We start from the raw sequence: 25066 nt of genomic DNA, 5'->3' as shown, positions 1-25066 counted from the left end.
TTCTGGAACAGTCAATGGTCTCTGAGTGCCTCCTTTTTACCCACCACATTCCCCACACTGGCCAGACTGATTGACACATCCCTGGGGATGGCGTGGTTCCAAGGCCAACTCAGAGTTCAACTCTGCTCAAGAATGGCTTAAAAAGGGCTGGTCACGACCCCAAACCACCCTGCAAAGCTCCCTGGTATGTCCGGGCCCAAGAGGCTTCCCTGCAGACCTGGCCCAGTGAAGGGGTCAAAGGAGGAAAAACCTTGGAAGAGAGCTGTCACTAGACCAGTGAGAAGCAAATCATGGCTTTCGGAGGGCAGAGTCTAGGAAGGGGATAGTGAGGGCTGAGGATCCTCAGCATTGCAGGACAGGCAGCTCAGCTGGAGGGCGTGGGGGTTCAGAAGCCTGAACAGGACGCTGTCTCTGGGGACAGACTGGGAAAAGGTGCAGAGGCCTTTGGAGGAAGCTCGGCAAGAGCTGGAAAAGCAATCGTGGACGGAGATGCAGAGTAAGAGGACCGGGCTGGGGGCAGTGACAGCGAACTTGGATTTACTTATGGAGCCTGGGACCGGACCCTCCAAGCATGTAGGTCTTGGGGGTTCCTCACGGTGGGGACCGCGGGGGAATCCTGACTGTCCCCGTCTGGACGGGGAAAGAGCAAATCTGAGAGTAGTTGCAAGATCCAGGATGGACAGGAGGGTACCGCTCCACCCAGGGCCCTAGAGTGAAAGGGGCCTGAGAAGGGTGCGTCCTTTCGGGGTCTGAGATGCAGCCCTGGGGACCGCTCGTTCGCTCCCTCCCTGGGCCCAAGCGAAGACTCGGGGGCCTGCTCTTCGGCGGAGCAGCCCGGGCCTGAGGGGGCTGAAGGCTGCCCTCCGTCCCGGGGGTTCGGGCGCAGCTCACTCCCGGCCCGGGGTCCAGGCCCCGGCATGGGTGGGTGGGCGGTGCCCGCTGCCACCGCGCGGCGGCGCAGCCCGCGGGGTCTTCCCGCAGGTCAGGGTCGGAGGGGCCGACTCGGGACACCGCCCCTCCCGAGCCGGGGGCGGGGCGTGAGGAGGGGGCGCCGCGTACCCCGCCCCCGCCGGGAAGGGGCCTGCCTCGCGCCCCCGGTTCCGGTTCCGGTCCGGCCCGCGCCCCTCCCGGACACTCACTGATTCGCGCCTCCAGAGTCTCCGGCTCCATCGCTGGCTCCATCCGCCACGGGCCCCCGGCTCGGCACCGCCCCCCGCCCCCCGCAGCTCTCGCGGGACCTCCTCGGCACCGCCCTCTGTCGATTAAAGGGGCAGCGTCCGCTCCAACGCGCTGGAGCGGCGCGCAGGAGAGCTGGGCACCATAGAGAGGCGAACGAGCTCGCCCAGAGCGTCACCCGCTCGTCCAACCCCTCCCCCAGACGGGGAGGCGGTGCTGGGAAGGACCCGCCGCCTGCCTTCCCGTTCCCGGTGTTCAGGCGGGAGAGGAAGCGGAGAGACAGGGTGCTGAGGGCAACACCATGGAAACCCTACGGGACGCTCTAACTCGTTCTGCGTCACGGAGCTACTTGTGACCGCTTCCGGAAGGGCGCTCCGGGGCCATGTTTCTGAGGGGCTCTGAGGTCACTTCCGGAGCCCTAGGGGTACTTCCGTTTAGACGTGAAGTTGGGAGGGTAGCCTTAAAAGGGCAATAACCCATATTGGCCGCTGTGAAAATGACGAAAGTAACTGCTTACGGTGTTCCAGGCATTGCTCTAAGCACAATAAGCATAAGTGTGTGTGTGTGTATGTATATTGTGTGTTTATGTATATATGTACATACACACACACACTCACATTAGTCCATTACTCCTCACAGCAAACCCGAGAGCCAGGTGGTTTGCCAGAGGTCCCGGTGACAGCTTGATCCCTTGTCCTGCCTCTTGCATTCAGCTTGCCAACGTTTAATGAACTCACTGCATTTGTTTTGTTCCGTGATAGGCATTGGAGGAGAAAGATAGGGCCAGATATTTGTCACGCGCGATGGTGGCGAAAGCCCAAGGAATAATGGCAACACAGGAGTGGCCACTTCCCCAAACAGGGGGTGGTGTGGGGCGCGGGGCCGGGGATCTTGCCAGGGGAGGACTCACAGAGGTGACGTTTAGCTGAAAACAGTCGGGTTTCCCCAGGTAGACCTGGTGTGAAAAGGATATTCAGGGAGAAAGAGTAAGGGGAATTCAAGGAATTGGAAGAATTTCAGTGCGGCTCCAGCGGCGTCTGGGGAAGACGGGCAAGGTCACGCAGATCCCGTGGTCGGCTTTTTTTTTTTCCTCCTGAAAGCTGTGTTGGAGGTGTTCAACAGCCTTAGGGGTGGTGACGAAGTCAGATTTTTGAGAGGCCCAGGCGGCAACAGGGCGAAGAAGATACTGGTGGGAACCTTCCTGCAAATAGGAGAGTAGGAGGACAGACATCCTAGCCTCTGGTCTACCAAAGCCCTCCCTCGCCTGCCCTGTCCTCCCCGGCCTGGGGACCTCACGCCCCGCGGGGCTGGTAAATTGCTCTCGGTCTCCCCCTGGCGACATTCCGGGAAACCTGCCCTGAGTGCCCTGTCCAGCGGCCCGGTGCCGGGAAGGGTTAAGGCACGACTAGGGAATCTGGCGAATCCGGTTCTGCTTGGGCTGTCGCCTTGGCGAGTGACCTCGATTCACCTTGCAGAACCGCAGTGACCTCATCCGGATCAGTTTTTCCCCTAAATTCAACCATTCAGCTGACGGGTACGCTAAATTCTCTCCTCAGGCCATTAAAATTTTGTAAGAAAGGAATACGTTTATTTATTGCATCCCTCAATAAAAGCTGTAACGTAATATGCACGTGGAATCTTTTTTGTTTGTTTGATTATTGAAATGAATTATTACTGAAATAAAAGGCAAACCACATTTACCACTTGGATTTAGAGGCCCATCCACGCGGTGAGAAGTCTTTTTAAATTTTTTAATTCTTTTGTGGTGCTGGGGATTGAACCCTGCTAGGCAAGAGCTTCACCACAGAGCTACATGCCAGCCCCAAGAGTCACTTTTTAAAGACATGGATTTGACCTGGGTGCACGCACTGGATTCACTGCTTTCTAAATTGTGTGGCCTTGAGACCAAAGAGGAAGTGGAACCTGGTAGGCAGGAAGTGAATACCACACCATGGGCTCCCCACCACTGTGTCTGCTGGATTTTCTCCTTAAACTTCTCTCCATTCTATGTTTTTCTTTGATTCATTATGTTCTTTGTCTCTCTACCCTGAAGAATGTCTGCTCCCCTAGGAACTTGGGCTGTCGCCTTGGCGAGTGACCTCTATCCACCTTGAGGAATTTCATCTGTTTGGTTGATTGGTGAATCCCCTGAGGCCTAGAAGAGTAACTGGTACCTAGCAGGCGTTAGGGCTCAAAGCAGGTACCCCACAGTATGGCACCTAGGCTGAAGGAAACCTGAGAGGGCACCAAGGGAGGTCTTTCTGACTTCCTGTCCTCCTTTTTCCTTCTCCCCTTTCCCACTAAGGTGGACCTTGGAAACTAGAATTCCTCTTCCCCAATGCCCTTCCTCAAAGCAACTCATAAAACCTGGAAATATAACTGTAGACCCCACTCCTTTCTGTGTAAGAGCTGCCAGAGAGAAATTCTTTGACCTATAATTGGTGGTAGGTCACAAGACCGTCCTCCCAGATGAGAGGCCAAGTGGGAACAGACAGGCCTTGCTGGGTGTCCACTGGGTCCCACTGAGTCTCCCCATTAAATCACACCCTTTTGTCCCATCATATTTCTATGATTTGATGCTTTTTTAAAACCTAAGCAGAATGCATAGTTCACCCCAGGTCTTTGGGTCTTCATTCTGAAGGCGCCTATGTCACATAAAACGGATGAAATGAATTCGTTATGCTTTTCTCCCATCCGTCTGTCTTTGTCAGTTTTATTTCAGACCTAGCCAGGAACTCTAGGGGGGCTGAGAAAGCCCTTCTTACCCTACAGTGTTCAATTTTATAAATTAGATGAATGAATGGTTGTGTCTGAGGTTGCCCAGAGAGCTGGAGGTGAAGGGGGGCAGACCACACTGGCCTAACAAAGCCTTTAAGGCTGTCTGTAAGTGGGTCCTGGGGAGCTGGGCTTGGGGAGGGAGAATCAGAAGCCGATTTTTGCAGGAGGACTTGGCCTAGACTTGGGTCAGAGGAGGAGATGCAGAAGGGGGACCTGAGCCCAGTGAATGGAACCCACCCAATACGGGAAATGGGAAATGTGGGCTTTGGCCTCTGGCAGTTGTTCCTGTCCACCCCCCACCCCACCCCCGCCTTTCAAAGGGTTTACTCTGACTTGGGGAGCCCTTGGGAGGGGTGAGTAAAGCTGAGCTGTCTTTGCAGCTCTGACCACTGGCGCTTGCTGGCCTCCAAGGGATTCACACCTCAGCCCCTTCCCAGAAAAACCCTCCAGAAATGCTGGTGAGGATGGGGCGAGGAGGAAAGGAAAGACGGTAGGCGTCCTTGAGAACTTGGAGGAGAGAGAGATGGGGCAGCATGGGAACTGCCTCAGCCTGTGACCCTGACAAGTCCTGGCTCATGCGTCCCATCTAGACAGACCTCCAGAAGCAAGGGCACAGAGAACTGTGGATGTCATTGTCCCCTTTAGCCCTCATGCAGATCTCACAGTTGAGAAATCTGAGGCCCCGAGTAATGTGGCTGGCCAAGGTCCTCACATGCCTCCATCACGAAAGCCTGCATGACACCAAGTCCCTGCCTTTGAAGACTGGAAAACCAAAGCGACACGCTGAGGAATTACGGAGGGACCCAGATGGGCTGGTGTGAGGAGAGCGGGAGCCGGTTGGGAAGTGGCCTGGGCAACTCCTTCTGAGGAGCTGACATTGCTCCTGAGAAGAAGCCTGTGGTAGGGAGTGTGTCACCTGTGCCACGTCCCCTGGGAAGGTAGTGAAGCATGTAAGCACAAAGGCTCTGGGGTCACACAGCTAAAAACAGAACAGAATTTGAATTCAACTTGAGTCTCTGTACCCAAAGTCCACGCTTGATCCTAGGAATCATGATTCCAGGTCTCAGTGCTGACCAACGAGAGAGCAGACACCAGCAAGATGGGAGAGCCCTTGGAACTTATGTATTCACATCAAATCCTGGGCTCATGTGCAGGGGACAGGGAAAGGGCTTATATTTCTGAATCAGAACTAGGATGCATAGTATAAGCCATTTTTCATCCAACAAAAGAATCTCAAAGGGCTGGGGATGTGTTTGGCTAACATGAATGAGACCCTGTGTTGGATACTTTGCACAGCAAAAATAATAATAATAATAATAATAATAATAAAAATAATAATAGGCTTATCAAGTATTAAAATTCAACTCAATTTCTCTGTACATTTAATACATTATCTTTGTTGAAAACAATGACCTTTAGATGGAAGGAACTATAAATTCAGTGCAAATATAAATGACTGTGCTACAGAAGATGAACTGATTGGTTGTTTGCAATTAATGCTTTCCCAGAAAATCTGGATTGCCTGAAATAACGGAACAGCAAAAGTAAGATTTGGTTCAAGGGAAACTGGGCCATTTCTTGGGCGAGGGAAGTAGATTTATGGCCACTAGAGAATTGAACTTGTTCATCGGGCTTTTCCAAGTTCTGGAATGGTGGGGTGGATAGGTAGGGATCTTCCTGTGAAACAGTTTGTTTCACTTTGATTCCGTGATAAAAATATTTCTACCTTTTCTTGACTCCTTTACTGTGCCCCATGAATTTTGCATATACAATGTGCCAGTACGTTGAGGTACCTATTAGCCTTCCCACTTTATAGAGGAGACTGAGGTCCAGAGGGGTTAAGGAAGATAGCTGGAGAGCTCTGGCCAAGTTCTGCTTGGTTTTCAATGTGCAGCTGGTCTACTCTGCTGGCTTTCTTCATGGGCACCCAGATTCCCCTGGACTCTGCGGGTGTGAACCAGGAATGGGTGCTGCGTGGTCTCCGGCCCACTGCACCTGCCTGCTCAGGCTCCCAAGAGCAGGGTCTGAGATGAGATCCCCGGGAAAGGCCGACTTGTCCCAGGGTCTGATTATACGGTGTGGGTCATCTGCCGTCCCGGCCTTTCACAGCCCTTGTCTTTAAAATCAGCCCCTCCCTACTCTGAGTGCTCAGGTGTAACAGGTGGAGCCTCACTTGCCAGTGACCACACTGTGTGCCAGCCTAAGTGGGAGAAGGAAGACGGGTCTGGGAAGTGAAGAGGCCCCCAGGAAGCGAGTAGTCCGCTTCCCGCAACCCCACTCCCACCCGTCTCCGGGCCGGGTGGGTGTGGCCACAGAGGCCGATACCGTGGCCCTCACCTCATTGGCCAGAAGAAAACCAGGACCCTGGATCTCACCAATAGTAAGGCAACAGGCAAATATTGCCCCTCGCTAATTGGCTGATGGGCAGATGCGGTCCTTTCATTCCTGCGCTCTAGCCCAGGGGAGTTTGACGCGTAACTTTCAGCAAGTAAAAGCAAAGCGCCCACCTTATGCCAAGCCCTGTGCCAGGAGCGGGCGTCCCGGGGTGAATAAGAGAGGCAAGGCGCGGCCCTGGTAGAATTTATATTCTAGTAATCTAATAAGCACAGAAGGGACAATGCCACAGTCGACCAGGGAGCTGTGAGCTCGCAGTGTCGTCGCAGGTCGCCTTGGGGGTTATTCAAAGTGCTGCAGAGGAGGGCGACACCGATTATCCTGCGGAGAGGGCCTGCAGGGTGCCAAAGGTGGTGCCCGGCAGCGGGACTGGAGAAACCGAGCCAGCTTCTCCTCAAGCTGGGACAGAGGAGGACAGTATGTGGGAAGCCTCTTTAGGATGCAGGGCGGGACGAGCACAGTTGTGTCCCTTCACCTCCAGAGCCTGCAGTTAACGGAGGATTAGAAATAACCTGTAGACCACAAGAGGTATTTAATACGTTTAAAAATAAAACGCCAAAGCCCGCGGCGGTGGTGCCCTAGCTACCCGGGAGGCTGAGGCAGGAGGATGGCCTGAACCCGGAAATTGGACGCCAGCCTGGGCAACAGAGGGAGACCCAAAATCTCAGAAAGAAAGAAAAGAAAGAAAGAAGGAAGGAAGGAAGGAAAGCTAGCTCCAAGTAGTGACAACTGTTGTCACACCCGGAGAGGTCCTCAATTCCATTCCCTAGTTTGGGGCTTTCCCCCAAACATACATGTAACTTCCAAGCCCCTGTCTTCATCTCTTCACCCGCCACCCCACACCCAACTCTGCACACTGGCACTTTGTCTCCATGCTTCTGGCAGGACAAGGACTCCAAGGACAGCAAGAAAGACTTGGAGAAGCTCCAGAAGGGACTTCCTTGTCTTTCTGTCAGAGTCACAGCTGCTAGGGGGAGGGGAGCAGTGCAGTTCCCACAAATTTAGAGAATCTGGCAGAAGAATTGAGCTCATCTACCTCATCCAGAGCTTTTCAATCTTTTTTGACGGATGTGCAGTGTAGGAAGTGCAGTTTACAGGACCAGGTGCGACTCACGTTCTGTGGCGCCTGGAGTTGGCGATTTGTTCTTCAAACATCTTAAAACCACTGATGGAGAATTACGTATTTATTTACAGTGAGAAATAAACTAAATAAATGACAAACTTTAAAAATGACAAATAACATAACCATTTAATCCAAACAAGACGTTTGCACTCAGCTACCTGACGCGTACTATAATATTTTTTCATATGATTTTGAGTTGCACACTGTTTGCACAGCAATGATCTTACTGCTGTATGAAATGGCACTGTGGCTTTTTGGTGGCATTAGAGATTGAATCCAGTGGCACTCTATCTCTCAGCCACATTCCAGCCTGTTTGATTTTTGTTCTTTTTTATTCATTTTATTTTTTGTGTGGTAGTGGGGATTGGACCCAGGGATGCTCTACCATTGAGCTACCCCCCAGTCTTTTTTGTTTTGAGCTCATTTGTTACTGAAGATTGAACTCAGGGGCACTCACCACTGACCCACACCCCCAGCCCTGTTTTGTATTTTATTTAGAGAAGGGTCTCCCTGAGTTGCTTAGGGCCTCACTTTTGCTGAGGCTGGCTTTGAACTCATGATCCTCTTGCCTCAGCCTCCTGAGCCACTGGAATGACAGGTATGTGTCACTGCTCTGGGTTTACACCCCCAGTCTTTATTTATTTTTTATTTTAAAACAGGGCCTCAGTAAGTTGCCCAGGCTGGCCTTGAACTTGCCATCTTCCTGTCTTAGGCTTTTGAGTTGCTGGGATTACAGGTGCGCGCCATCATGCCCAGCCATATAGTAATGATTTTACTGAGTTTTCCAAGAGAAAGACAAAGTCAACTTGCTTACATGATTGATTAGAAAACATTCGTTATTATTATTTTTTAATATTAGAAAGGTTTTTCTCAGCTTTAGAATCTGTTACTGGTAATGCTAAGACCCAACCCGAGTGTATTATAACATATAAGACAGTCATTAGGTCGGGTGCCATGGTGCATGCCTGTAATCCCAATGACTTGGGAGGCTGAGGCAGGAGGATCAAAAGTTCAAGGCCAGCCTCAGCAACTTAGGCAGGCCCTGAGCAACTTAGCGAGAACTTGTCTCAAAATAAAAAAGAGCTGGGGATGGGTTTCAGGGATAAAACACCCCTTGGTTCAATCTCCATATAAAAATAAAACATTCACAGGACATCACACTTGCTGGTCACAGTCCTGCTCTAGTGCTACGTGACAGAGGTGCTCTTATAAACTCTATTGCACATGGTTTCTAACAAAAGGTAGACTAGCCCGGGCTGTGTTCATAACCACGCAGGCTGCGTCCCCAGCTGTGTTCCCCTAGGCATGGCGTTCCGATGGCCACAGAATCGTCCACTTGTAACTTAGCCATCTGATAACTGGAAGAATTCTCCAGCCTCCCATCCAGCTCCACATGGGGCGGATCTCCTTCTCCTCCCCTGCCGGGCGCCTGGGATGGACACGGTGGTTACCCAGTGACTCCGAGTCAGGATACCCAATGAGTCAGGTGCCGGAGTTTCTGGAAGCCGGTTCCCACATCAGGACGGCGTCACTATGTAGCTATTCCTAGGTGGCTGCCAGCCTCGCAACTGAAACCCACTGACTTCAAACCAGACTTGTGACTAACTCAGCCTCCTTAGTCACATTTCAGAAATGCTGCCGCCACTCGGGTATGGCCTTGCAGGGAAAGTGCGGGTCAGTGGAAAGGGACTGTCGTCCTCACCGGCCATGACTCGATCCTCCTGCTTCTGCAAATTGCCTAACATCTGACCTTGCAAACATGTTTCTAGGGCTGCTCCCGATTTCAAGGGGCCCTGGCATTGATGCTGTCTTCACGGGCTTCATGGTGAATCCATCTGTGCTAGAGACCGTAAGCACAGTCCATCCGTAGAAAACACCAATCGAGTTTCCTGTGACAGTTCTCCCGCGACCCGGGCGCCAGCACACTGATATTCTCTGTTCTGTTGTTTTGCAGTCTGCTGGATCAAGCCTAACCTGAGCCCAGAGCAGAGCAGTGAGTCACTCAAAGTCACAGAGCAGGTGCCACCCCCAAGTGGGGTCCTGTCACCTGTCCCCCGGTCTGTGGTCCTTTCTTCTGCCGCCATTAAACAACTTCAAGTTTCCTTTCGCAGTGGATGAGCTTAAGGGCTATGACTGCTTCGCCCTGGTGCATCCCTGGGCCCTGCTCACACAGAGGTTCCGTAGGTGGAGACTGGAAGGAGGAAAATGAATGAAAGCAAATGCGTCGACCACTTTCTCCCCAGCCTTAGACCCGAATCCACAATTCCCCTTTAGGTGACAACTCAGGAACACCACAGGGACACTGTGAAAGGTTGTTCAAGTTGTACACTGTGCATAGGTCCCACCAGCCCACCTCCATCTGCCAAACCCGCTCCCTGGGGTGGGGGTTGTGTCTCTTCCTGGCTCACACAAGGCTGATGGCCCCCTGCCAGCCCTGTCCAGAGACTCAAGTCCTTATTCCTGGGCAACTTTGTGCACACCATCTCACAACCCTGGGTCTGGACTTGTTCCTCTGCACAACGGAGATAGTAATTGCACTTCAGAGGTTGCCGCGAGGTGGAGGTGAAGGTGTACAAAGTTGGTGTGACCTGCCCCTGGAAGCCAGGACACACAGGTGCAAGGGCAGCGTTCAAGGATGGAGGTGCAGTTTTGTGCAAAAGCCAGGGCGGGGGTGTGGCTCAGTGGTAGGGTACTCGCCTGGAGTGCTCAAGGCCTGGGGTTCCATCCCCAGCACCCCGGACAGAACACCAACAATAACAACACAACAGGACAGACAGACAGAGCCAACCACTGGAAACAATGCCACCCACCAGCAGGAGACCCGCCCCTAACAGACGGAGGTAGTATGGAGCAGTTTCCAAGATATACCGTTTTTGTGTTTTGTTTCTGTTTCGCGGTGCTGGCGACGGAACCCAGGGGCGCTCTACCACTGAGCTACATGCCCAGCCCTTTTAATTTTTTTATTTTGAGAGAGGGTTTTGCTAAGTTGCTGAGGCTGGCCTTAACCTTGTGATCCTCCTGCCTCAGCCTCCTGAGTACCTGACATTACAGGTGGGCATCGCCAAGCCAGGCTTCCAGGATATATTAAGAGAATAAAATCAGGGAACAGAACTGTGCGTAGAGCACGTGGTCACCTGTGTGGCCCGTGGAATAGTCTTGGAAGGGATTGGCTTCTGGGTGTCTGTGGGGACTCGTAAGAGGGCAACTTGCTTCTCCCTGCAGGTTCCTTTTGAGCCGTGTAAAGTGTTTTTTCATCAAATGTGTGTCTTCCTTTCCCAATTTTTAGAAGTAGCTACTTAGCAATGGACAAGCTATTTTTCTTCTTAGATAACGTCATCCCCTTCGTGGTCAGCAGGGGGAGACAGATGCCATCCCTCTCCAACACCTCACCCACCAGCCTCTGCAAAGCCTGGAGGAGGCCGCAGCCTGAGGCCGGGGTGGGGATTCGTCTCACTGCTGGGCCCTAAAAGGAAATGCAAGGAAAATAAGTTGCCATTTCGAACCCCAGGGACACCCTGGTTTTAAAAAATAGCTTTGTTGAGATTGGATTCATATACCATGTGATCTGCCTAAGTTGGAATAGGATATTAATAATTTTTAAAAAATTGTGGCAAAGGACATGTCACGTAAATGTCCCACTTAAGGGCACAATTCAGCAGCACTAATTACATTCACAGAGTCGTGCGGCCATCTGCACGCTCCATTCCACCGTCTGGAACAGAAACGAGGCCCTTTAAACAATAGCCACCCTCCCCCGCCAGCTCTGGCGCCTCCGCTCCACTTCCCGTCTCTGAGTCGCCTGTTGTCAGTGCCCTGGACGCGGAACACGCCACAGCCGGCCTTGGGTCTTCTGTTACCGGACACATGCTCCAAAGGGGTCACCCCGTCGTAGGGCATGTCTGCACCTTACCCCTTTATACAGCGGTTGAGGTCCCACTGGAGCCAACCACCTTTGGTTTTCCAACTTCTGTCTTTTGTTTGAATTGATTGATTGATTGATTGGTACCAGGGTTGAACCCAGGGGTGAATAACCACTGAGCACATCCCCAGCCCTTGTTATATTTTATTTAGAGACAGGGTCTCCATAAGTTGGCTGAGGCTGGCCTTGAATTTATGAACCTCCTGATTCAGCCTCCCCAGTCGCTGAGATCACAGGCGTGTGCCTCCGCACCTGGGCTGAAATCTTGATTTTTTTTTTTTAAACCAAATGTGTCGTAGGTGGGAGGCGAGGAGGGAGGGGGAGTGCTGGGGAGCCATATTGGCAAAATTTCATTGCTATTGGGTGCATGTTGAATGTGTCACAATGAATCCCATCATTACAGCTAGGATGCACTAATAAAAAATGTGGAAAGAGAAGAAAAAAAATAAAACAAGCAGGTGTCAATTGTCTACCAAGGAAATAGGCTCAGGTGAGACCTCAGGTGACATCTCTTTTCTCTTCTTAAAACTCAACTCCTGGGGCTGGGGATGTGGCTCAAGCGGTAGCGCGCTCGCCTGGCATGCGTGCGGCCGGGTTCGATCCTCAGCACCACATACAAACAAAGATGTTGTGTCCGCCGAAAACTAAAAAATATTAAAAAAATTCTCTCTCTCTCTCTCTCTCACGCTCACTCTCTCTTAAAAAAAAAAAAACTCAACTCCTGGGGACAGAGCTGAGGACACAGGGCACAAAGACAGGAAAGGGAGGGACTGGGAGAATAGAATTCAGCCCAGGACGAGGCTCCTTCTGGACTCTGTGTCCAGCCCCCTGGAGGCAGCGGGGATGCAGGAGGCCGGGGACTGCCATCTGCCCGGCAAGGCACCCGACTCTCGGACCCTTAGTCTCCTCATCCATGCAACAGGCAGGGCAGCCCTTAGGAGAGCAGGTGAGGATCAGATGGAACAGGGCTGTCACATCACCTGGTGACAACGAACACCCAATATGCCTGTCCCCGGGCCGTCACATTCTTAGAAAAAAAATGCATGAATTATGTTGAGTTAGTGACCAGCGGAGCCCGGGGGCTTTGGGCACAGTAGGTCATCAATAAGAGCTGACTGCCACTGTCCTGTCCTAGAACCACCTGACCACCTTGAAAAGGTGGCTGGAAAGGGGAGGAGGTGAAGGCGGGTTCCCTGGGGGAAAAGGCCAACCACTGTGAGCGGCTGTGGCCAGCTGCACGTCAGGAGGTTGTCCCCAGGGTCAGGAGTCACTAAGAGGGCGGGCTTTCCAGGGACCTCGGGCTCAGGTAGACCACAGGTTCCCTGGGGACCCTCCTGCGAGAGCCCTCTCCTCTGCCTGGTGCCCAGGCGGTAGAGTCCTGCCCCTGGGTTTGTCCAGGGTGGGGCTGGGATCCAGCTGTCCTTCCATTGTCCCCAGGCAAAAACCCCACCCACCCTAGCTGTCACTGGGCAGTCTTGGTGGCCCCAGGAATCCCCGGGCCCCGGGCTGGGTAGAGGAGCTGGGCTTGGGGGCCGGGTCTCTCCTCTGTGAGGACGGCACCCCAGGTCCCCAGAAGCAGCATGACACACTGGTCTCTTCTATAAAGGCAGCCAGTGCCTGGTGTGCACGAGGGGGTGGCCCTGAGCAGGAGCCCCGGGGGCCCAGGGGCCTGGAGAGTAGGGCAGGGCAGGGGGTGGCCGAGGGGCTATGCGGCAGGAGACAGTGCCCTGCAAACGCACCCTGAGCCCTCGGGGTGCTTGCTGTCCACCACCCACCCCACCTTCCCCTCTTCTCCCTCCCACCCACCCGCTGTCCACCCACCTGCGAGGGGGAGCTTCAGGGAGGGACAGCCACCACAGAGTCGAGCTCTGATTGCAGGAGACCAGAGGTGGTCGTGGCCGCAGAGCCTGTGGGTGGAATAGGGCTGCAGGGTGACCAGGACCAGAGGGCGCACACCTTGTCACCCAGAAGGAGCTTGCGTTTTGTTCTGGGTGAGCCGCTGGAGGTTTGAACCCGGGGCACCTGACCGCTGAGCCACATCCCCAGCCACCTCCTCCCTTTTTGTATTTTATTTAGACACAGGGCCTTGCCAAGTTGAGGCTGGCTTTGAACTAGAGATCCTCCTGCCTCAGCCTCCTGAGCTGTTGGGATTAGGGGCGGGTGCCACTGTGCTGGCTGCTAGAGGTCTTAAAGGAGCAGAGTGGGATGTGGCCCTTGACACTTTACAAAGACCCCAGGGGGCAGTGGGAGGATGTGGGGAGGAAGCAGGGAAGGCTGGGGTGACCCCGCCCTCCCTCAAGGATAGCCCTGTTTCCAGGTAGGTAAGAAGACCCTTGGGCTCTAGGGACCCTGGAGGGACTCTGGGGAGGCAGGTGGCCAGCTCAGCAGCCACAGAACCCGGTGATCAGGTGAAACAAGGAAGGTCCTGGGCCTATGAAGCAGGGTCCTATGAAGTCTGTTGTGGCCTGTTCTGTGACTATAACAAAACACCCGAGACTGGGTGATAACAGCAGATCACAGCCAGGCGTGATGGTGCATGTCTGTAATCCCGGCAACTTAGAAGGCTGAGGCAGGGGATCACAAGTTTGAGGCCAGTTTCAGCAATTTAGCAAGACCCTCAGCAACTTAGTGAGACCCTGTCTTCAAATAAATTAAACTTAAAAAGGGACGCATCCCAGTGGAGGAGCATTTGCCCAGCATGAAGCCCTGGGTTCAGTCCCCAGTACAGGAAGATAGATACGCACAGAACACAAGGGTTTGGGCTCATGGTTCTGGGGGCCAAGAGGTCTAGAACCTGGCGCTGCCCTCTGCCGAACCCAGGGCTTTGCGCCTTCGAGGTCAGCGCTCAGCCACGGAGGCCCCCCCAGTGCTCGCTGGGACTTCCTTGCTGCGCTGTAACTGGCACAGGGTGTCACCGGGCAGGACAGAGCAAACACACTGGGCTGGGATCTCTTCCTCTTCTTATAGCCGCTAATGACGTTCTGGGGCCACCCTCAGGACCTCATCTAATCCTAGTGACCTCCAAATAACATTAGCGTTTGACTTTGGGGTTCAATTCCCTACACGTGAAATTCTGGGGACACATTCAGACCATGGCCAAGGCCCTTGAAAGCGCTTAGTGCGCTCATCCGGCTGGGGGCCCCGAGCTGCGACCTCAGAAGCATCCTAACGGCGGACATTCCGGGTGCCGGGGGAGAACTCGCTGCAGAGAGGCTGCAGACCCAGGGGGGTTTTGATTTGCACAGAGATGGAGCACACCTGTCCAGTCCCTGGGGGTGGCTCCTTGGGCGTCACAGTTTCCTGCTGTCAACTGCCAGCATCCTTCTTCCTACCGTAAGCTTCAGTCATGGGAGGACAGACACTGGCTTCCCCCGAGACCCGTCCTCCCTGGAGCAAGGGGAGTGTGCTCCCCAGACACAGTCAGGACGGCTGGACGCTCTCTGGCTGAGTCCTTGTCCATCCACCCTTCCACTGCTCTCTTGGACAGGAGGCCTAGTCGCGGGCCATTCAGAATCCTCCCTGGAGGGAAGGCAGATATCTGCATCTTTAATTGAAAAAAATCTTCCCAACTGCATCGGAAAAAGATGCTTTCAACTCTCGTTCACAGATGAAGAAACTGAGGGTCTAAGTGACCTGCCACTCAGCTTATAGATGACAGAGCCTGGACTTGTCATTGACCCACTTGATGCCCAAAGCTCCCTCTATCTGCTCTGAAGGAGGCCATCTGGGAGGGGCCGGGTGACAGGTGTCACTGAGGTGTGGATCTGTTTGTTCTCTGGGAGGAAAAGAGGAAAGGAGATAGCACCCAGGACCAAAGTCCCCCAACAGCAGGTGGCTGGGGGCGAGAGTTCCCAGAAGCCACAAGACCCACTTCTCCATCAATCTTAGCAAATAAGCTGCCTCAGGTCCTTGATACCAAAGGGGTTTGATTTTTTATTAAATCAGAAGAAAAAAAATGAAATTTTGGGTTGAAAAAATGTTGATGTATAATATTGATGAGTTCATTCAATGGTTCTATAAAGTAGGATCATATGTGTGCATACAGACGTGGGTGTGCATCACGCACATGTGTGTAGGTAGAGGACCGGGAAGGCAGGGGGGACCCAGGAGCTGGGGAGTCACACGGGGTCTGGGGACTGTAAGGAGAACCTTCCCCCAGGCCTCGGGCTTGGACACAGCTTCCAGATGCCAGTGAGAGGCTGCCCCACAGCCTCCATAGACGAGGCTCTGTGCTCCCGATCATAATCTTAAATAACACCTGATAAGTATTAATGATTATTTCCTTTTATCCTCTCAACACTGTTCTTTCATTTTACAGAAAAGGAAAACTGAACTCAGAGAGGTTAACTAACTTGGCCTGAGGTCACACAGCAAGGAAGTGGTAGAAACAAGATTTCTCATAGGACATTAGAGGACCCTTTCTTGCCCCAGGGTCCTGGGAAGCCTGAGGCCTTCCACCAAGGGGGATCAGTGGTTTTCTAGTTATTTCCCTGCCCCGGCTATCTGCCCCCAGGCTTGGTCTCTTCAAGACTGGGCTGGATTTTGTACTTTCCTTCTATGGATGCCCTCAATCCTGATTAAAGTCATGCATGTGCTTGTGTTTACAGTAGGGGGACCCTTGAGGACAGCTGGGTGATGTCCTCCCTGCCGGCCCCTGTCCCTGCTCATCTAGGGCAGCTTAGGGAGAGAGCATCACTGAGTCCTAGGAACCTGCTTCGGTAGCCATTTTAGTCCCCACGGTACAGTGACAGCGACCCAAGCAGCATGGCCAGAGGGGGCATTCGAAGATCGTGATTCTGCAAAAAGACTCCTGTTTCTCCGTAGCATCCTTTCCTTAGCCGATCCTCCTCCCAGTGGTGATGATGATGATCGATGTTATTTTTGTTATTCAGTAAGTCGTTGATACGTGTGTGTTCGGCACTTTTTGAGCGCGAAGAACAACTTTTTGGCCATCGGACTGATTCAAGGATGATATTTAGAGCAGTGAGCAGAACGTCTCAAAGCCTATCACAAGTGGCCACGGTGGCATTCCTAGGAAAACTGATAGCCCTGAAGTGGATTTGTTAGTAAAAAGAAAGGTGAAGAATTAATGCATTAAGCATTCAATCTCAAGACACCAGGAATCATAAAATAAAAGTTAAAGGAAAAAGTCAGTCAACACAAAGGAAGAAAATAACGAAGAAAGCAAAACCAAGAGATGATTCTTTGACACGATGAATATCACAGAACTTCAGGACACATAAGAGCTGAGATTCTTTGGTGAGGAGCCTTCCCGTCGTCCCTCCTGACAGACTTTCAGCAGGGACCCCCTGGCACAGTACTAGTCACCGTTGCTGTGGAACAACCGACCCCCAAACTTCGACACTAAATAAGAACAACATTTCTCACATTTCCCGTGGGTCCGAAAGCTGGATGGCCTTTAGTTGGGTGTCTCTGGTTCAGGGCCACAGCAGAGTGTCAGCCATAAGGTCACCTCAAGGCTCGGTGGTGTACGATCAATGCCAAGTTCACTATACAGCCGCTGGCAAGCCCCGGTCTCCACTGGAGGTTGGCTGGAAGCATCAGGCGTAGGGGCCTCTTCACGGCTTCACGGCCACCAGCCCAGAGCAGGGCAGAGAGAGGCCACCTGCCTCAGTCCATTTTCTGTTGCTGTGTCAGGGTACCCCAGGCTGGGACAACGACGAGCAGATGGGCAAGTGGGCACCATGCGGGGACAGATGGCCGAACCCGTGTTTCCCAGCATTTATATATTTTTTTGTACCAAGGTACAAAAAACTGAGCCATATCCTCAGCCCTTTTTAATTTTTATTTTGAGACAGGGTCTCACTAAGTTTCTTAGGGCCTCACTAAGTTGCTGAAGCAGGCCTTGAATTTGCCATCCTCCTGCCTCGGCCTCCCTAGCTGCTGGGATGACAGGCGTGCATTTTTTGGTGCTGCTGAGGGTTGAACCCAGGGTCTTGGGCATGCTGGCCAAGCCACATGGCCAGCCCCAGATTCATCCTGGAATCAGCCACCTACTCCTGCAATAACAGCAATACCCCATCACCTCTTTTTTTGGGGGGCGGGAGGGTACTGAGGATTGAGCCCAGGGGCTCTTAACCACTGAGCCACAACCCTGCCCTTTTTCTGTTTTCGATTTCAGTTCCCACTGGGAAGCGGGAAGACAACCAAGATCCCCTGAGAATCTCGTGTGAATCTCCTGGGACAAGGGCTGGACAAGGTGCTTGGCTGGGTGGACACCAGCCTTCCAAAGCTGCCACTTAAGCCGGGCACAGGGGCACATGCCCAAGATCCCAGCCTCTGGGAGACTGAGGCAGGAGGATCCGGAGTTCAAAGCCAGCCTCAGCAACTCAGCAAGGCCCTAAGCAACTCAGCGAGCCCCTGTCACTAAATAAAATATTTTAAAAAGGGGGAGCCAGGCACGGAGGTGATCGCCCCTAATCCCAGCGGCTCCAGAGGCTGAGGCTGGAGGATCCAAGGTTCAAGGCCAGCCTCAGCAAAAGTGAGGCCCTAAGCAACTCAATGAGACTACAAAATAGGGCTGGGGATGTGGCTCAGTGGTCGAGTGCCCCTGAGTTCAATCCCCAGTACAAATAAAAAAGAAGTTACCAATTAAGAGGACTGGATGGGAGGGGCGGGGGCCAGGGATTTTGATGCTCTTCCTCTTATAGTTTTTCCTTTGAAAAAAAAAATTTTTCATTGATGTGAAATATATACCCAGAAAAGCACTAAAGATTTCCTCTTTTCTGGCTGGGGACGGTGCCCAGGGCCTTGCACACAGGCCGTAACTCTGCCCCGAGTCACTCCCCCACACCGGGGCGTTCTTTCCAAATAAGCGAACTTTAAGATTTTTTTTTTCAACTTTGTACAGTTTCCCAAACCTGGTGCGGCGCTCGCATTACTATTATAATCCGAAAAATGCCAGTTTCTGTTGAGGGCGGTTCCGCCCGGGAGCACTTTGAAACTCCTTATCTTGTTTGGCTCTGGCCCCAGGAGAAGGGCCCAGAAAGGATCAACTTCCTTGTGGGCGAGAGAAGGAAACACCCCCGTCTTGGGCTGGCAGGGAATGAGGCGGTGTCCCCTGTGAGCACTGGGCAGAGAGCCACCCACCGCTCCTGGCACCAGACTCCCCTTCACAGGGCCGGGCTCCCAGCACCCGGCAGAGTGGCTCCCGCCACTCCCAAGGAACACGTCGGGCCACCAAATCCAGAGCTCGAGAAACGCTCTCCCTCCATGTGTCAGGGTGCAGACCAACCCTGTGTGCTGACGTCATGTAGCATATTTTAAAAAACTTAATTCAATTTCTTTTTAGTATTGGGGATTGAACTCAGGGGCACTGGACCATGGAGCCACGTCCCCAACCCTATTTTGTATTTTATTTAGAGACAGGGTCTCGCTGAGCTGCTTAGGGCCTCACTTTTGCTGAGGCTGGCTTTGAACTCTCCATCCTCCTCCCTCAGCCTCCCGAGCTGCTGGGATGACAGGTGTGCGCCTCCGCCCGGCTGTGGCAGTATTTTAAATAGTGAGAATTTAGAATTAATGTAGATGCCCCACAGAAGGGAATTGATTCAGTAAATGGAGCCATTGAAAGTCAGAATATTTCCCAGTCATTGAAATATAGTTCTGGAATACAGATTGTGGGTTTTAACGTTTCCTGAGTGAAGTGGAGGGACAGTCGCGCAGGCGGGGGATGCCCACAATAAAACACACGGCAAACCACTGGCAAGGAAATGGGTCGAGGCAGTGAGCAGGGCCCGCTTCCTCCTGGTGGTGTGAGAGTCCGGGCTGTTTTTCTTCTTATTTAACGTCTCTGTCTACATTAAGCACGTCGGTTACTAAGAAATAGAAACAAAGGGCAGAGCGTTCCAACCTGCCGCACCTCCCAAGCCTCCTGCTTTCTTCTTGGCTTTTATTTCTTCTTTTTTTGGTACCAGGTGTTGAACCAGGGGCGCGTGGTCACTGACCTACAGACACCCCAGCTCTTTTTATATTCTGTTCTGAGACAGGGCCTCGCTAAGTTGCTTAGGGCCTAAGTTGCTGAGGCTGGCCTCAAACTTGCAATCCTCCTGCCTCAGCCTCCTGAGCCGCTAGGATTAGGGGTAGGCACCACCCCGCCTGGCCTCCTTCTCCACTGTTAAGAGTGGTCGATACTTTGGAACGTTTTCTTTGGATTTACCACGTATTGCTTTCAAAACTTCCCATACACAAACAGAAAAATAATCAGGGGAGAAGAGAACAAAAAAGATGCTCCGAGTGAATCATGACATCAGAGAAAATGAGCAGCTCGGGCCGTTTTTATAGGCAAGTCGCTCTCTCTGTGGCCCAGGAAGCCGGCTCAGTCGGGGAGGCTGGTGGCCCGCCAAGCCCGGGGTGTTTGTGGTTTGTGCGGGGCCAGAGCTGGGGCCGCTTCCCAAAGGGCCCTGGGAGCACCCAAGAGGGGCGGCTGAGCTGGAGGGAGGTGGCTGGGGCGGGGAGCCTTCGTGGCTCTGCTTTGGGTGCCTGGAGGGACAGGCAGGGGGCTACTTGGGTACATGGGGCCAAAGTCCTCATTTATGGCCTTGGGGCAGTTAATGTGTGATATTCTGGGATATAAAGGTCGACCACGGGGTGGGAACCTGAGCTCAGCGGCTGGGAACTGCTGGGAGCTGTCACCAAGAAAGGCCACCATGTCGGTGAGGATGCCGGCCCCCTGCGGCCCACTCCCTCCGCGTCTTTGCCTGGGTGGGCTGGGGAGGGTGCTCTGGAGTTCAGTGTCGCTGCGGTTTCCCCTCCACCTGGCAAGGAAGTTGGCCAGACGGTCTCCCCAGCCCCCGCCCAGGCACCCGGATCCCTCGGCCACCGCCCTACCTGGGAGCCTGGGCCTGTGTGTCCCCTCTCTTGCCTCAGCTACCTCATCAGTGATGATGATGATGATGATGATGATGACGACCGCTACCATCCATTGAGCTTTAGAAAGATGAACAAGCTGAGGTTCGGGGCTGAGGCTGTAACTCACCGTGGGGTGTGGGGGGCTCAGTGGACCCCATCACCAGCACCCAGACACACAAGAAGACAGAAAACCGAGGCTCTGGGATCTAATTGGCCAAGGTCACAACCTGCGAGTTGTGGGGGATTGGGTGGCTCTTCTTGCAGGCTCCTGATTGGCCTTGGACCCGTTTCTGACCCTCTCTGAGCCTCAGTCTCCCTGATCTGTGGGATGGAATCCGATGGCACCCTCTGGGGATTAGATGGCATATTCGTTTCCTGGGGCCGCTGGGACCAAGTACCACAAAAAGGAAGGGGGGGGGGGTGCTTCAGAATATTCATTCTCTCAAGCTCTACAGACGTCTGATATCAGGTGTGGGCCCGGCGCGCTCTCCGCGGGCTCTGGGCGAGCGTCCCATCGTCTCTTTCAATTTCTGGTGGCGGCTGGCGATCCTTGGCCTGCAGCTGCATTACTGAGTGATGCCCTACCTCACACAGTGTCCCTCTGTGTCCAGATATCCCTCCTCTGACAAGGACATCAGTGACACTGGGTTTAGTGGCCACCCTACTCCAGTACGACCTCATCTTTTTTTTTTTTTTTTGGTGTTTGGTACTGGGGACCACACCCCCTGCCCTTTAAAAAAATATTTTATTTAGAGACAGGGTCTTGCTGAACTGCTTAGGGCCTCACTAAGTTGCTGAGGCTGGCTTTGAACCTGCGATCCTTTTGCCTCAGTCTCCTGAGCTGTTGGAATCACAGGTGTGCCGCCATGCCTGTTTGTTATTGATTGATTGACTGATACTATAGTATGCTTTTATTTTATTTGTTTATTTTTTTATGTGGTGCTGAGGATAGAACCCAGTGCCTCACATGTGCGAGGCAAATGCTCTGCCACTGAGTTACAGCCCCAGCCCCCAACTTTTTATTTTTTATTTAGACATAGGGTCTCGCTAACTTTCTTAGGGCCTTGCTAAATTTCTGAGGCTGGCCTCAAGTTTACGATCCTCCTGCCTCAGCCTCTGGAGTTGCTGAGATGATAGGCTTTCTCCACTGCGCCTGGTTCAACCCCATCTTGATTACAGCCACAAAGACCCTACTCCAAACAGGTGGCCTTTGCAGGTTCCAGGTGGATATGAGTTGTGGCAGGACACTGTCCAAGCCAGCACCAGTGCCATGCAGGACATGAACCTGACCAGGGTCCCTGGCTGAAGACCAGTGCTGTGCTGTCCTTGCCTGTGTCTCTGGGAGAGGCTTTTGCCTTCGTGGCTGGCTCCTGGCAGCTGGTGTCAGGTGTGTCTGCACAGCCAACGTCTGAGTGACTCTGTGGCCGCGCACTTGGGTTCCTCTCTCATCTGGGAGGGACGGTGCTCTCCTCACTTACCTTCTCTCCCAGGGACGACCACCTCTGTCTGTCAGTGAGAGGCCGAGAGAGAACCTGCATCCAGTCCGTGGCCCCAAAGCCTGGATGTGGCTGCTGCATTAACCAAGGTTCTGCTTGGTGGCCCAGCCTGTAATCCCAGCACCTCGGGAGGCTGAGGCAGGAGGATCACAAGTTCCGGGCCAGCCTCAGCCACTTAGCAAGGCCCTATGTTGAGACAAGATCTCCCCAACTTTGGGAGATCTTGTCGCAACATAAAAAATAAAAAAGGGCTTGGGTTCGATCCCTGGTACAAATTTTTTTTTTTTTTTGAAAAAACAAAAAGCTGTTATTAAGCCTGAATCTGAGGGCTTAAGCCTCCACCTCCAAACCCCACTGTTCCTAGAGCAGGGAAATGTTGCCCCCAGGGGACACTGGGCATTGTCTGGAGCCATTTCTGATTGTCACAGCTGGGGGAAGGCGGCTCCTGGCATCTGGCGGTCAGGGAGGCTTCCCAGCGCCATACAGTCACAACCCAAGAGTCCCACCCAGCGGGTCCAGCTGTCCCAGCGCCCACCAGGATGGCTCCATGCTCCTGGGCTCAGCCTCCCTCTGGGGGTAGGCTGGGGTGCGCGTCTCCCCTGCTCCTCCTCTGTGGGGCGAGCTCCCCTCAAGCTCTGCCCTGGGTGCTACGTCTTTGGTGCCTGTCCAGCCCCTCCCTGCGGCTCCCATCAGGGACATGTAGATGGACATTTTCTGAGTCTTGGGTATTGAGCTTTGGAAGCCTGGGTTTGAGGACCTCCCATTAACCATCAGGAGATGGACGAAGCCATCAGAGTGTAGATGTCCCAGGGCCCCGTGGAAAAGGAGATGCCAAATAAGGAGTGAGTGACCATGACAGTGGCCCCTGAATCTGCCTGCACGTGGGCCAGGCTCTATGCTTGGGGTTTCGCAAACAGGAAGCCGAACCTCGGCTACCAGCTTGAAGGTGGCCGCCGTTACCCGCCAGGCCTGGCAGCATCCGTCACAGGGCACTTAGCAACTTTCTTCTTTTCTTCTGCTGGGATCAAACCCAGGGCCTCGGGCTTGCTAGGTGAGCTCCGCCTGCAAGGGCTCTTTAATAAAAATGCCCCCCGCAGCCTGCTCCACAGATGGGGGAAGAAGGTCTGGAGCGGCCTTTGATGGACCCACTCAGACAGAGGACTTGGAAGGTTTTGTAGGTTCCCAATGGGGGTGGGGTAAGGCCGGCTGGCCGCTGACACAGTCCTGCTCTGCATCATCTCCGTGTCCCCGGGTTCCCGCGGGCTAACCGAGGCTTCCCTGCTGGGCCTCAGCGGCTCCCTAGTCGGGCTGGGTGGAGGGCAAAGGAGAGAGGGCCGCGGGGCCTCTGGGAAGCCTGGATCCCACCATCTCCCCTTGCAGCCCCGGGCTCTCTTCGTGGGCAGGGGGATAACGGGTCCACTGGAGGGGAAGTTGGTGGCGTCACCAGCAGAGGGGGCTGTGGAGGGTCTCCGAGTTCCTCATGGAGTGCTTCTCCCCGGGCCCAGGGAGAACTGGAGATGACAAAACTGGACTTGAAACCGGGGACAACCTTGAAGATCAAGGGCAGGATCGCGGATGAAGCTGATGGGTGAGCGAGGTGGGGGGAGCGGGAACAGGCAGAGAAGGGGTGTGGGGGGGTGGCAGGCCGGACAGCCCCGGGCATGGTCAGCGCAGGGTGACTTCAAGCCTAGGGGTCTTTTGGACACCCTTGCTCCCTCCCACACTCCTGGGTCAGGACCTGCCTTCACACCCGAGCATCCACGTGCTGTTCCCTGGCCCCAGCAGCCACTGAAGGGGCAGGGGGAGAAGCCCTAGGGCTCCCCCAGCCCCCTGGCCTCCGTGCCTGTGTGGAGGGCCAACCCCCAGGGTCGCGGCTCTGTTAACCCAGCCCGAAGGACCCCAACCGGCCTTTCCCGAGCCCCTGGAGACGGCCACCAGGGGGTGCCACCGGCCCACCTCCCCCACCACCTGCTCCAGGCTCTCAAGCCTGCAGGATGACACTGGCATTTCTTTCTTTTTTTTCTGATACCAGGCGTTGAACCCCAGCCCTTTTCATTTTGAGATTGTTTCATCAAGTTGCTTAGGGCCTCGCAAAGTGGCTGAGGCTGGCCTCCAACTTGCGATTGTCCTACCTCAGCCTCCTGAGTTGCCGGGATTACAAGCGTGTGCCTGGCTAACTTGGGCATTTCTTGGACTGAACTTTGCCCCCTTGGGCTGGGAAGGTGGTGGGCAGATGTGTGAAGTAGGAGCCTAGAGATAAAGGAGTCCTTTCTCCTGCCTCATCACTCAAGTTTGCAGAAACACAGGCCTGAGACATGCCTCCCCGATGAAGAAGCCCACCACCCAGGATGCCCATTCTCGGGCTCCCCAAAGGTCTAACCCAGGCTCCCGTAGTGATCCTGCCAAGATCAACCCCTGGTGGCATACCTTTAGTGACAGAGAGCTCATCCCTGTAGGTCGACTGATCTTTGTGGTCAACCTTAATGTCTTCAGAGATCTAAGGACAGCAGCTCTCTCCCCATGACAGACACCCCTGATTTCTCAACCGTCACCATCAGCTACTGCCCCAGCAGCCTTGGTCTCTGCTCCGAATGGAACATGTCACATAGCACCGAGGCTGACTCCCTCATTCTAGCGCCCAGATCTCACTGCCAAGCCGGAAGCAGCTTGTGGTAGCTGACCTGACCCAAGCTACCTTACCCGGGGCTGCCCCTAGATGCCACCTGTCACCCTCCCCTGCAGCTTTGTGATTAACCTGGGCCACGGGACAGATAAGCTGGGCCTGCATTTTAACCCACGCTTCAAGGAATCCACCATCGTCTGCAACACCCGGGACGGCAACTGGGGGAAAGAGCATCGGGACAGTCACTTGTGCTTCAGCCCCGGGTCACAGACCAAGGTGAGGCCAAGGGACAGCAGGAGGAGGGGAGCCCTGGCCCATTTCCAGGGAGCCTCCTGCTCCCTGACACCTTCCCTCCCCTGCAGGTGACCCTGGCCTTTCACAGTGATGAGTTCAAGGTGGAGCTCCCAGATGGGTACGAGTTGACCTTTCCCAACCGGCTGGGCTACAGCCACCTGAGCTACCTGTGTGTGAAGGGGGGGCTCCAGGTGTCCTCTCTCAAGCTCAACTGAGCGGCAGCAGTTACCCGAAGAATTTAGCTCTCAACCCTGGTCCCCGACCCTCGCCCTTCACAGCCTTGGGTCCTGGATCCACCCCCAACCCTTGACCCAGGTGTTTCCCGTTCCTGCTCCTCGGATATCGCATTTTCCTCCCTCGAAGCCAAGAGCAAACAAATAAACACCAAAAACCCA

At 53.8% G+C, this 25066-nt stretch overlaps 2 protein-coding genes across 4 annotated transcripts in view; one reads left to right on the top strand and one right to left on the bottom strand.

The window, feature by feature from the left end:
* Positions 1 to 1558, bottom strand: part of Gga1 (golgi associated, gamma adaptin ear containing, ARF binding protein 1) — a 19420-nt gene extending 17862 nt beyond the window's left edge. The window contains exon 1 of one of the 2 annotated variants that reach the window (XM_046429749.2): positions 1140 to 1558. In XM_046429749.2, coding sequence (XP_046285705.1) covers positions 1140 to 1182 — 43 coding nt within the window. In that variant the 5' untranslated portion in view covers positions 1183 to 1558. The remainder of the gene's footprint in view (positions 1 to 1139) is intronic. The other variant, XM_046429751.2, reaches the window with a different exon arrangement.
* Positions 475 to 25066, top strand: Lgals2 (galectin 2). 2 transcript variants are annotated; one of them, XM_058574285.1, is made up of 4 exons: positions 475 to 573; positions 23260 to 23342; positions 24497 to 24653; positions 24740 to 25066. In XM_058574285.1, the coding sequence occupies exons 1-4, from the start codon at positions 490 to 492 to the stop codon at positions 24884 to 24886; spliced, it is 471 nt and encodes a 156-aa protein (XP_058430268.1). In that variant the 5' UTR covers positions 475 to 489; the 3' UTR covers positions 24887 to 25066. The 2 variants fall into 2 exon arrangements, with proteins under 2 accessions (XP_058430268.1, XP_046285401.1); XM_046429445.2 differs by lacking the exon at positions 475 to 573 and adding an exon at positions 19933 to 20062.

Source organism: Marmota monax, unplaced genomic scaffold (genome assembly GCF_021218885.2).
Source record: "Marmota monax isolate L192 unplaced genomic scaffold, Marmota_monax_Labrador192_F-V1.1 WCK01_AAM20220418_F8-fsc00051, whole genome shotgun sequence".
Classification (NCBI taxonomy): domain Eukaryota; kingdom Metazoa; phylum Chordata; class Mammalia; order Rodentia; family Sciuridae; genus Marmota; species Marmota monax.
The sequence above is the reverse complement of the archived record's forward strand: the minus strand, read 5'-3'. Positions and strand labels throughout refer to the sequence as shown.